At 56.4% G+C, this 12,158-nt stretch overlaps 6 protein-coding genes across 6 annotated transcripts; 5 read left to right on the top strand and 1 right to left on the bottom strand.

Moving 5' to 3' along the window:
• Positions 1-970: 970 nt before the first annotated feature.
• Positions 971-1,531, top strand: CC84DRAFT_1079663 (cupin domain-containing protein; the record flags this gene model as incomplete). Its single annotated transcript, XM_018173856.1, has 1 exon — positions 971-1,531. One exon carries the CDS (start codon positions 971-973, stop codon positions 1,529-1,531), a length of 561 nt encoding a protein of 186 aa, XP_018042690.1.
• A 170-nt stretch (positions 1,532-1,701) lies between these two features.
• CC84DRAFT_1159665 (terpenoid cyclases/Protein prenyltransferase) lies at positions 1,702-3,796 on the top strand. Its single transcript, XM_018177292.1, has 2 exons — positions 1,702-2,365; positions 2,444-3,796. The coding sequence occupies exons 1-2, from the start codon at positions 1,917-1,919 to the stop codon at positions 3,441-3,443; spliced, it is 1,449 nt and encodes a 482-aa protein (XP_018042691.1). The 5' UTR covers positions 1,702-1,916; the 3' UTR covers positions 3,444-3,796.
• On the bottom strand, positions 3,529-4,345 carry CC84DRAFT_112492 (uncharacterized protein). Its single transcript, XM_018175702.1, has 2 exons — positions 3,907-4,345; positions 3,529-3,754 (listed from the first exon to the last, which is right to left on the bottom strand). Exons 1-2 carry the CDS (start codon positions 4,006-4,008, stop codon positions 3,542-3,544), a joined length of 315 nt encoding a protein of 104 aa, XP_018042692.1. The 5' UTR covers positions 4,009-4,345; the 3' UTR covers positions 3,529-3,541.
• A 394-nt stretch (positions 4,346-4,739) lies between these two features.
• Positions 4,740-5,777, top strand: CC84DRAFT_112452 (uncharacterized protein). The gene has a single exon (XM_018175694.1). The coding sequence runs from the start codon at positions 5,005-5,007 to the stop codon at positions 5,692-5,694; it is 690 nt and encodes a 229-aa protein (XP_018042693.1). The 5' UTR covers positions 4,740-5,004; the 3' UTR covers positions 5,695-5,777.
• Positions 5,778-7,326: 1,549 nt separating this feature from the next.
• CC84DRAFT_1077752 (uncharacterized protein) lies at positions 7,327-8,078 on the top strand (the record flags this gene model as incomplete). The annotated part of the gene is made up of 2 exons (XM_018173771.1): positions 7,327-7,351; positions 7,600-8,078. 2 exons carry the CDS (start codon positions 7,327-7,329, stop codon positions 8,076-8,078), a joined length of 504 nt encoding a protein of 167 aa, XP_018042694.1.
• A 1,464-nt stretch (positions 8,079-9,542) lies between these two features.
• Positions 9,543-11,794, top strand: CC84DRAFT_1171077 (uncharacterized protein; the record flags this gene model as incomplete). The annotated part of the gene is made up of 4 exons (XM_018179892.1): positions 9,543-9,640; positions 9,746-9,804; positions 9,954-11,552; positions 11,775-11,794. The coding sequence occupies 4 exons, from the start codon at positions 9,543-9,545 to the stop codon at positions 11,792-11,794; spliced, it is 1,776 nt and encodes a 591-aa protein (XP_018042695.1).
• Between the last annotated feature and the right edge of the window lie 364 nt (positions 11,795-12,158).

A 12,158-nucleotide genomic window follows, 5' to 3' on the forward strand; every position in this document is an offset into this window, starting at 1 on the left:
GTGAGGATTGCAGCACACAGCTGTATACGCATACTTTACCTGAGAGCTCTTCTATCGTGCCACTACACCACGCCTGGCTCAGTCTTCCCACCTCTCTGGCTCTGCCGAAGATTGGCGGACGCAAGTGCGGTGGAGGCCGCGTAGTGGAGACTTTGATCTGAGAGGAATGGCGTGCTGGATGTGCACAGTATACGCAGTACGAGTATGGAAGTTGCGTAGCTGTAGAGAAGTATCACGAATGCTCCGTGTAACATATACGCTATAGAAAAGCTTTCGTCATGCAAAGTATCCCAACCTAACAGAAACACGGGCAGAAATTCTTTGTCGAAGTTTCGCTCACGGACTCTCTAGGTGTAATTCGGTCACTGTCGAATTGCTCGCTTACTTCGCTGGTACCTAGATAGTTTCCCGCGTAGGTGTATTCGCGGCGTGTCCGTGTACTATGGCTCAAATCGGCCAATATGGCTAAGATAATGGTCCTGCAGACGACTATTGAACACCTTCGATATACTCAACGCCATCGACTGTTCTCCAAGTGATATATTCCAAGCGTGAAGTATGAGGTGTAAGATGACGGCAGTGAGGTCGGGTTTCGGACTTCGGCTCCACACCCTCGGCATGCGCGTGTTGTACAACATCGGGCCAACCAATATGGCTGTGCGTTATAAGCCTGTTGATGTCGAACACGTCGGTGCTCGTTCTCGCTGTTATCGCTCGCAATTACAGAATTAGGGGCCCGCTTCCAAATACAACTTCCCGTGCTACGTACCCACATACACGGCTATCTAGCTTATTGCCGCTCTCCACTCACCTCAGATCTACAGCTCGGATCTGGAGCTTCCCGGAGATAATTTCAGAGCACAGATCCTCAACAAAAGAGTATTTGAGGTTGTTTATTGCCGTGCGGAAAGTGCAGCAGCGAGTTTGAAGAAAGACAGCAGAGATCAGCTCCTAATCCAACGCAGCCACCATGGGTTCAACCGCAAAGCAGTTCGAGAAGCTCACGCCCCCCAAGCGATTCATTACGACGCACCGCGATGATGGCAAAGCCGTATTCGAGGAGCGGTTCGGCGAGGAGACGGAGATGGTAACCATGCCCGACGGCATCGCATTCGGGCTCGACTTCACGAGCAAGGGCATCCCGATCAACATGGCGCAAGACAAAGACCTCGACGTGTACAGCAACTATCTGAAGAACCCGCCGGGCCTTACCATCTCGAACGGCAACGTCCTCCGTCATGTCGACATCCCGCCGAGCATGGAGTGCACCATGCACCGCACTGTCAGCTTGGACTACGGCATTGTACTTGAGGGCCAGATAGATCTGCTGCTCGACAGCGGCGAGCAGCGCACGATGAAGGTCGGCGACGTCGCGATTCAGCGCGGCACGATGCACCAATGGATCAACAGGGACACGGAGAAGTACTGCCGCATGCTGTTCGTGCTGGTGGACAGCGAGCCGCTCGTTATTGCAGGGAAGAAGCTGGGCGAGGAGCTGGATGCGATGCCGGGCGTGAAGCCGTCGGAATAGAGAGGCTGGGTCGTGTGTACTGTACGATAGCCAACTTGTGAAAAGGGGCGCTACCAATATTTGTGGCGGAGGAGGGGTGGGATGGCGGGGCAAACATCGAGCAACCTCGGCCGCCAAGCCGCCATCTCCTAATCAGAACAAAAACATTTACAGCTTGCAACTTCATGTTTGCTACATGTGCACTCACTGTGGGAAGAACTTGTTGTGATTTTCCACGCCCGCGCTCAACACTAGCCGGCACGGTGTGGACAGACAGACCATGAGCCGCTTTTAGAGATAGTGGGGCATCAGAACAATACTAACGGACCGCCCCGAGCACCTATTGTTCTCCACCCCTTGACAGCCACTCCCGGAACACGTGAGAGGGGATCGAAAAGCAAACAAAATGGCATCGTCGCGGCCTGAGCCCTCCGACGCTTTACCTCCATCCGTACGGCTCGAAGAGGTTCTGGACGATAGACTCCGGATACAAGAGCTGCCTGATTCAGACCACGAGTACGAAGACTTGTCACCGCAAGAGGAGGCACACATGGCGTATCTCGAAAGTGTGAGAATACCTATAGTGGACAGCTTCAAGACCGACTCGTCCGAAGTCCAGGATGAGACGCTCGAAGCTGTTTTACCGTTCCTGGAGGGCAACCCTAACGACTTTCCCCTGAACGAGCATGGCATACCGCACCTCCAGAAGGAAAAGCATATCAAATTCTTGAAGAAAGCTCTGGGAGATTATCCCGCGCCGTTTGCTATGATGGATGCTTCGAGGCCGTGGCTTGTGTACTGGAGCTTGCAGGGTCTCAGTTCATTGGGCTACGACATATCTGAATACCGCGAAAGGTAGGTTTTCCCTCTTCCCTCCTCCCCAACATCATACCGAGCACACCAATCTCCCCAACCCATCCTGATCCGCCCCAGAGTCATACATACCTTTTCACTTGCCCAATACCCCGCCGGCGGCTACGGCGGCAACTATGGGCACCTCCCGCACCTGGCCGCAACCTACGCCGCAGTCCTCTCCATAATCATGGTCTCCACCCCGTCCCACCCCGCCACCTACGACTCGATCAACCGGAAGAACCTCTGGCACTTCCTGGGTCAGCTCAAGCAGCCCGACGGCGGGTTCAACATGACGACCGGAGGCGAGGAGGACATCCGCGGCGCATACTGCGCGCTGATCGTGCTTTCTTTACTCCAATTGCCGCTCGAGCTCCCAGACGATGCGCCAGCACGAAAGCACGGGTTGACGTCCTTTACTGACCGCCTGGGCGAGTGGATCGGGAAGTGCCAGGCCTTCGACGGTGGAATCAGCGCAGCGCCCGGCAATGAGGCTCACGGCGCATATGCCTTCTGCGGCCTCGGTGCTCTCGCTATCCTAGGCCCACCGAAGCAGACGCTGCACAAGTACCTCGACATGTCTCGCCTCATTCACTGGCTTTCGGCTCGGCAGTGTGCGCCTGAGGGCGGGTACAACGGGCGCACGAACAAGCTTGTGGATGGGTGCTATTCGCACTGGGTGGGCGGGTGCTGGGCTATCGTTGAAGGCGCCGCCCCCGCTTCACAGCACCAGAGCGAGGGATTGTGGAACCGCGACGCTCTCGCGAGGTATGTTCTTTCCGCGGCGCAGTTTGTCAAGGGCGGGTTGGTGGATAAGCCAGGCAAGAGACCGGATGCATATCACACGTGCTACAACCTCGCGGGCTTGAGCGCAGCGCAGCACCGCTACATGCACGACACAGAGACGGTTGAGAAAGGCGGATTGGACGCTGCCTTCCACTGGATGGCAAACGGCACATTTGCGGGAAGCAAGATATGGACGCCCGCAGACGAAGTTGCCTACATCCACCCCATCTTTGTGATACCGTTCAGCGCGGCAAGCGAGAGTCGGAAATACTTCGCGGACAAAGGTGGCTTCTAGCTCCAATTCAGTCCAATCCAATCTAATCCAATCTAATCCATCAATATTCAGCCCTACCCATCCCAGTTATCTTTTTTTGTCTAGTAAATCCCGAATGTTCAGCCGTCCATGACGCACACCACTGGGGGCCCATCCTCCACCTTGCCCTTCAACAAGGTTTTGATGGCGCCATGTGCTTCGCACTTCTCGTCGTAGTAGGCCATGTCCTCTCTGCTGAGAAACACCGTCCGCGCGAGGAACGTGAAGCCTTTAGACCGAGGGTCGGAGTGCAGCGCGTGGCCCGCCGAGAGTTGGATGTAGGGTTTGCTGTCCTTTGTACATAGTCAGGACGGGGCGAGGGAAGGAGGAGGGAGGCGATGCTGGGGGTAGATTGGGGTGGGAGAAGAGTAGACTGGAAGAGAAGGGCGAGGGCTCGTGACATGCGAGCGGATAGGGAAGGGCATGAGAGGGCTGAAAGCTGTACCTTTTGTGCGTCCTGCGCGAGGGTGCTGTATTTCTGGACTGCTTGCTGGACGACTGCCGAATCGGGGATTTTGAAGAGGGTGACGCGGACGATTGGGGACATTATTACGAAGGGTGCGGGTCTAGGTGGCAGGTGGGAGATGCAGAACGACGAGTGCTATGGAATTCAGATAGGGCTTTGAGAAGTCGATGTATTTTGGAGAAAGAAATGGTTTAGTGAGGGTATACTTCTGTGACGGGGTCATGGTGGTGGTGGTGGTGGTTGAGCTTCGGACAAGTGAGGAGAGCCAGGCGTGGCGACGGGTGGGAGGTTCCCGGAGTTCATGTTGCGATGTCGAGCTGCGTTCTCGCAATGTATCAGGATCGGCTGTGGGGTTTTGAGCATGTGGTACACATGGTGTCTCCGACACAGGATGCTATGGTGAAGTCTTGAGGTTTAGTTGGCGTAGGAGTTTAGTCCGTCCACAGACGAGGCGGGCTTCTCGTATCAAGACCAAGGTGAACCACTAGCCAAGGCAAATAGCTAGTGACGTGTTGCATGTTTGAATTGATCCTGAGGTCCCTCAGAATGCTGTGATTGTCAGTGTTCTTGAAGTGATACTGTATCGCGGGCGTCTACGTTCACGATCACGACCACATTCACATTCACGCGAGGCTGGACGGATGGCATCGGAGCCAAGGTCCTACGTCCTACAACAACCGCAAAGCATAGATGAAGCCGTCGCACAAGCAGCACGTTCTGGTATGTGGTGTTGCAAGCCGGACAGGCAGCCCGCAAATCACCCGACCTCGTGCCACCCACGCGCCGGCTTCGAGCCTCGCCGGCCTTCGTCGCCCTCGCACATACAGCGTGGCGAGTGGCCTGCCGTGTCCACGGCGTGAGTTGGTCAGTGGCCAGCAGCCCCGCGGCTCGCTGCGTGGCACAGACACGGCACGGTATGGCCGTCCAGACCCTCATTCTCGGGCGGAGCGCTCCGGCCCTCGCCATCCTTGTGCTGTCTCACAAGGCTGGGAGGGCGTGGTTGGAGTTGAGCCCATGCCACCGTGCAGCGCGAATGAACCGGTGGGTCAGTGAGCGTCCGGGAGCAGGCCGATTCGAATGCGGCGACGACAGGTGCGGGCGAGCGAACGCGCTCTCGCGTCCTGCAACCTCGCAGCAGGAATATTTGGCAGCAAAATTTGCTGCTCAGGATACCCTTCATGCTCTGACTTTGTTGACCTGGGCGCTGAAGGGCTTATCCATGTCAAGAGGGGCCGCTCGAGCAAGCTGCTGCCACGCCGCGCCTGCTCACCGCCTTTCCCTCCCTCAACGCGCGCCAACAATAGAAAACAGCGGTCCGCGGTGACACGCCTGAGCCCATGCCGCCAGAGGACGATGGCGCCGTGCATCCTTTGCCCATCGATCGGCATGCTGCGCGGGCTGCAAGATGCAATTCACCGCGATGCTGCGCGCGCGTACCTTCTGCTTTCGCCAGCAGCAGTACGAGCCGCCCCTCGCCCTAGGCAGTGGACCCGGCCGTCGTCGTTGTATCGCTACAGAACAGCACCCTTCACTGCTGGCCTCGGCCTCGGCTGCCACTGCAACCTTCTGCTGTCTGCATCCGCGACTCGGCAGGGTCCTGGCTGCGCGCCCCGCCGCCGCCTGCATCCCGCCGATCGCTGGCGTCTCCGTTTCCTCGCTTCTCGTCACCGAAGATGCGTGCGATGCTGGCGATGCCAGTGCTCTGCCATGCACGCAAGACCACCTGCTCCTGCTCTGACGACGCAATCTCGCGCCCCAGATTGCTGACGGCCCGCGCGGATAATCTGCGAGCCTACCCCGCTGCGCGCCCGGGATTCTGACTCCCCCATCGCCGCTGATTCACGTCCCAGCATTGCGTCGCCAGGAACGCCTGTGCCGGCCCCGGTCGCGCCAAGCATACGGAATGGCGACGACCAGCGTCTGCATGTCTTTGCATGGCGGCGAGCAGAGCCATAGGCCCTCGAGGCCCGCCGCGACTTCTCCGCAGCGGCGAGTGCTGCTCACTTGCATACCGACAGCTAACAGCCGTTTGGCCCAGCCCGCTTTGGGATTTGGGCGCAGACGGCCCCGAAAGCCAGAGCAGCAAGCGTTTGCCAGCTCATAATGCGTCAAAGTTGCATGGTAACACCAAACCCCAAACGCACCCACCGACCCTCGATTCCAGCAATCAGTTGATCCCGCTTGCAGACGCCCTGCTCCCTGCGGTAGGGAAGACCCAAGCAAAGCCGGGCCCTAGCTTGTCTCCCTCAAGCCACTACTCGCATTTGCACACAGTCACGATAGCGTCTGAACCGCCCCCTCCAGTTGTCGCTGAACCACCCGCGACTCCCGCGCTTTGTGCAATCGCGTCAGACGCCAGAGGCCCCGTTCCCAGCACGCCCGGAGCACTCGCTGGCGGTGCTCTCCCGGCCTCTGATCGCGTTCGCTTCCCCAATCTCTGACCTTTCAGAGCACGGGGCGCCAAGCCTGTATTGCCATTCGGGGCCACGGAACACTGGCAGGGCTTGCAGCATCTGACGTTGCGGTGCTTTTGCGTTTCTCCTCACTTGCACCGGTGCATTAGCGGCTGGCCTATGCTCGACGAGCACGAGGCGTGCGTGCATTGATATCAATTGCCTTCCTGTCTCGCCGTGCCGAGGACGGGTTTCTGGTACGTAGTCGCTATGCTTCCGCATCAGGCCTGACCAGATGCCGATCCAACGTCGAGATACAGCCTTGACAAGTGGGCCCTCGACAATACTTCCGATCACCAGCCGTTCATCACGCTATTGCTGCAGCAGGGTGGCGAGTCCTGGCGATGCGCGCGCTGTGCAAACCAAAGCGTCAAAGACCGGTGAAGCTTGCTCTTTTCCAGTTTAATGCCTTTCCTAGCTAGCATTCTGGAACCCCAGCACCTACTGGCGAAAATGCACGCCAGCACATCAATATGGGTCGTTCCCACAGAGCCGCAACAAAGCCCGCAGATTGTTCATTTCCAGACGTCCAATTGCCTCCGCATCCTCCTGCTAGGCGAACTTGACGCGGTTGCATATCCTGAGATGCCCGCTGCGCTCGGCTACCGCAATAAATTACACTTGCTCCCACACTGCTGCACTTATGGTTCCCACCCCTCCCATCCTCTTCTGCAGGCCACTTACCCTCCTTGCTCTCGCTCGTTCTCAATAGCCGCTGCCCTTGACTAGACAGCTGTCACTTCTTGCATTGGTAGTTGTCAAGCCCTCCAACGCATCTACAGTCGTACAACAGGAGCCACGATATCCTCTCTCGGACTCCATCACGTCGCCACCAACGAGCGTGTGCCAGTTCACCAGACTACTCTCACACAAGTCCGTAGGAGATCCACGAGTCTGCATCGAAGCGCTCCTCCGCACCAATTGCTGTCCATAACACACGTCAACCATGTTCTACATAATGTACCTCACAGGTATGGTGCTTACGCTCTCTTTCAATTCGTGATTTCGTACCACTATCGTGGGTACCGTGCAGGTGCCCACCCTGAGCTGCCACTTTCAATGGCACAAGCAGCCTCCAAGCATGCCCCTCTGCGGCTCGTCCCTTTCCCCCACACCGTTTACCGTCTTGCTGGCACAGGAACGGGACGGGCGTGCATGACCTCAACATCCATCTCAATCTCCCCCGTCTTGATAATTCGCGGTGCTGATTCTGCCATAGGCCTCTGCCAGCGCCGCCACTGGCCGGACCCACTCTTCCAGACCTACCGCACTCGACTCGGCTACGGCTGCACTGTACGAGTGAACAACAGGGAATATTCGACCGATGTCGAGTACGAGACGGACGAACTGGCCAAGAACGCTGCTGCCACCCGCGCTTACATGATCTGCCGCAACTTTTCCGTGAACGACGGCATGTACCCAGGCCAGCGTCCTGGCCAGGGTGGTGTTGTCCAGGGTCTGCCCGTTGCCATTGGTACCGGCCGCCGGGGCACCGTCTCGTCCACTGAGTTTGACAGCTCAAGCTCAAGTGGCGGGAACAGTCCCCGCAACTCGGACTACGGTCTGGAGGATTCGGCCGGTCGAAGGTCCAGCAAGTCCTCCACGTCCTCCATTTCCAATTGCATGTGCGGCCGCGGCACCGTCCGTGCGTACGAGCGGTGCACGTATTGTCTGCGCGCGGCGGGATACCGCTGCTAGTCAGACGGCAAAAATTAGGGAACATCTGAACTTTGAGCGACGATACCATCACGACATGACATTCAAAGACTTGAAGAGCTCAGGCTCAGCGATACCACGTTTGTTACGACTGCATTTCCCACGACATGATCATCACGAATCCACTAGCGTTCGTTTCCTTCCCATTGGAAATCGTTCTATTTTTAAGCGACACGGCATTCTATCTTCGATTCACATTTCCTCCTCTCTCATTGGATCCCTTTATGAGGCTAGCATAGCGACGGCACTGCAGCGTTCAGCGATGATAACTTTGGGCGGACTATCTCCTTTCAGACTGCAATTGCGATTTCCCTTCTTACGAATCTCTTAACGTTATGTTGATGACCCCAAAAAAGGAAGAGAAAGATCAACGGCGTGTCGGCCACGCGGCCCTGCGATATAATCCCGAACCAGGCGATCAAATTGATATAATTTCGGCATTGTTGAACTTCGCTGTCTGGGCTGCTAGTGCTGTGTGACTGTGGTGTTGGGAGGCGCCAACCTGGTACTCTTACAATCTAGCAGGACGACGGAATCTCTCGACCCAAGGCCCGTGAACCGACAAAACTTTGACAGGAGTGAAAGGTACCAACCCGGACCCTCCGTCCCCGCCGCCACGTCAGTTCCATGCGGACAATTGTATTATCTTCGCACCATCTTACGGGCTCTCGCATTGTCCATTTGAATCGTGCGCTACCAGTCAACGTGTACCATTAGTATCATCTGGCGAGGGGATGGGTATTGCAAGCGTTATTGTTTAGCTCTCGTAGAGGGATTTCTGCACGGTCGAGCTGATGCTGCCTTCTCTTGCATGCCTATGGAGATGCTTTGGGGTGGAATTGGAAGGTTTTATGAATGCACTCGAACCCTCCGCCACCAGTAAGCGTGGACCCTTGCTATTATCTAACTAGATGATTAGTATCACAAGCAACTTTGCTCAGATATTGCAGATGAACTTGTATCTCTCCTGTGCAGATGTCATGTACTAATGGGGGATGGTGGGTCGCGGAGCGGTCCGAGATGGGATGGGTTGAACTACAGGCGTTTGAGGATTGAGTAAGCAGTGTCTGCCCATCACAACTCCAGCCTGCATTCGAATCCTCCTGCCAGTAAGCGCGTCCCGTTAGTATTATCTGACTGGAAAATCAGTATGCCAAGTGTCTACACTCAAATCTTGCAGATGTCAGTTGACGCAGCCTGCCTTTCATGCAGATCTCATGCATTAGCGGCATGCGCGTCTCTACAACACCCGCTGCTACACTGGCTGGCTTGTTCGTTGACACGACGGATCGCTGCCGAGCCTTGAGTTGACTGCTTCTGAAGCTAGATAGTAGGCAGCTCACTCTTTCTCATCCTCTAACACAGATTCAAACTTCGAGAGCCAGCAATGAGCTGCATAAGGATACTACACCCGCTCACCGGCAGGGTAGTGACCGTGAAGGAATAATGTCAAAGCAAGTAATTATCAACAATAGTCTTGTGCACATTCACGTAATTCGAACTGCTGTGAACTTAGAGGCCCTTTTCCTCCACAGCGGTAGCCGGTGAGAGGATCTCAATTGTCATCTCAATCGCTTTCAGAGAAAAGATATGGCTCACGTTAAGAGGGGCTAACGCTCACTGATTGCAGCAGTCTCTACCAACTCCAGGGATGCGTCAAATTATAGATTGATCCCTGCGCTGTCACGGCTCTCAACAGAAGGTCGTTGTACGAAATTCCAACATTTGATACAAAGCCGGTGCTTTTCTTCACCTTGAAACCTTCATCATACCGGGCTTGAGGTCCTCATAGTTTCGATAGTTCAAGAGTAAGTTCCCCAATAGTCCCATGGTAGGTCACACCTGACTACATCGCAGTGGGCCAAGAGCAGAGCACACCAGCACTATCCCCTCCGCCCCAAGGATCTGCTCCAGCTGGGCCGCCTCCGGTGCTTCCTTACAATCCTTACGCCAAAGCATGCTATGACTGCAATCACCCTGCAGGCACCGTCCACGTGATCACACATGAGTGTCTAGAAGGAGACGCCCTCCGGTGTGTTATCAAGCCTGTACGGGACGATGTGCCTCTCGAGCTGAACGACTACGTTCGGGCGGGTGATCTCTTGAAGTATCTTGAAGCCACATCTCCCCCAAAGGACGGCCTGCCTCCTCCGCCTCCTCCGCCCGCAAGTTCTACCGCAGGCCAGCTCTCCGGTTCCCCAGCCGTGCTCACGATCACTGCTACACCCTCAGGTGGCTCGACAACCATCACCACGATGTATACCCTGCCGCCCCACCCCTCCCTCCTGGTCCCCGGTTCCAGTCAATGCTTCGTGGGCCCTCCAGCTGGCTCTTCGTCCAGCTCCTCCTCCGAGGCCCCCGTCACAACTATCACCTCCAAGACCACGGTCGGCTCTACCGTCCTAACCATCCCTACCACCATACCCGTCGATTCCTCCAGCGTTGTTGTGCCCATTAGCTCCACAACGGTCCCTATCATCTCATACACGACGACCACAGTCCCAAACTTGTTTTCCTCGTCGCCGTCCACACCATCGTACCTTTCCCACAGCTCCTACACCACCTACATCACAACCACGTCCTCGTGTCCCGTCTGCGCAGTCACAACTAAGACCATCGTCAGCCCCGTTCCAGCCGCGGTGAGTAGCTACATCGTCGTGACGGCGACGTCGTTATCTGGCCCGCCGATCACGACGACTATTGCGGTGCCCGCTGCGTCGACGCCGAAGTCGACGTCAACAGCGGGCCAGAGCACGCAGGCGCTGGATACAGCGACCAGCGCGACACCCATCCCGCCGATGAGCACGGTGCTTCGACCGCCCGGCGGCTGGCCGTTCGAGCTCAGCAGCTCGCGGGGCAACAACAATCTCCGCCCGACGGTCTCGGGAGGGCCGCCTCAGGGTAGTGTCGTTCCCGCACCAGGGACCACGAGCAGCTCTTCGGCACCGGCTGGCCTTCCTACTGAATTTGTGCTCGGTGGACCTGGTGGCATCTTTAGGCCTCCTGCTTCGTCTTCAAGGGCGGCTGCGGGGCCGGCGATCGCTACGGATGCGGTTACGCGGCTCATCGCTGCTGCTCCACGAGTTGGGGGACGGGTTGCGGATACGCAGTACAAGCGCAGCGAGGCTCGCGAGCCCAGCTCCACCGCTGCGGAGGCTGACTGGGTCGGCTACGATGATTCCTGGGACATTAAGAAAGGCTTGAAGATCCGCGGCGCGTCCCGCCACCATCCCGACTCCGCCATCAAACTCACACCGCACATTGCGCGCATTGTCCTGGGCGATGGCCAGACGCTGAACCCGAATGCGAAACTATTCCGCAGACTCCGCGCGCAAAAGCTTATCCTGGGCCCGGAGGATGTGGAATTGGACCGGCGTGCGGCGAGGAGTGGACAGGAAGGTGAGCCCAGCAAGGAGCAGCCTGTTGCGGTGAATATGGGAGATGACTTGGTGGGGGGTAAGTGGGGGTTGAATATGGGATGGTGGGTGAGGGGTTGGGAAAGAGGGCTGAGAAGGACCGCGTAGACATGAGTCTAGCACTGTTTGTAGTGTTGATTCTTGTTCTCGTTATCTGCACGACCGGGGGAGGTATTTGGGCGCTTAGGAAGTGGAGGAGCAGGAGGAGAACGGTGTAGGTTGCCCGTGGTTGATATGATGGGAAGCTTGAATTGGGGTTTAGGTTGCACGGAAAGGCGTTAGATTATTTTTGAATGTCGATAGGGTGGAGTGGGTAGACGGGGTCGGAATGTACGGGAGCTACTTTATTTCAGCTGTATTATCCCTAGAACACTTTGAACGTGGTTATATGCCACAGTCACCCGAGCAACGCTAAATCGATGATGGTGCGCATCACCACGCAAACCTCAGACCATGGAGTAATCGAAGCCGTTTTCTACACAAAGACATCTTTTGTGGTTTGTTGCTCTTTCAGTCTATTTTGCGCCGGAAGCTGGAACATCTTGGTTCGTCGAGACGCGGATGCTTCCCAATGTCTTTTTAGTTCGCACACAGGGGAGATGTGGAAGTGTGAAGATATGTCAATGTAAATTGCCAGGTATATATA

Source organism: Paraphaeosphaeria sporulosa (assembly GCF_001642045.1).
Source record: "Paraphaeosphaeria sporulosa strain AP3s5-JAC2a unplaced genomic scaffold CC84scaffold_1, whole genome shotgun sequence".
In the NCBI taxonomy this organism is placed as follows: Eukaryota; Fungi; Ascomycota; class Dothideomycetes; order Pleosporales; family Didymosphaeriaceae; genus Paraphaeosphaeria; species Paraphaeosphaeria sporulosa.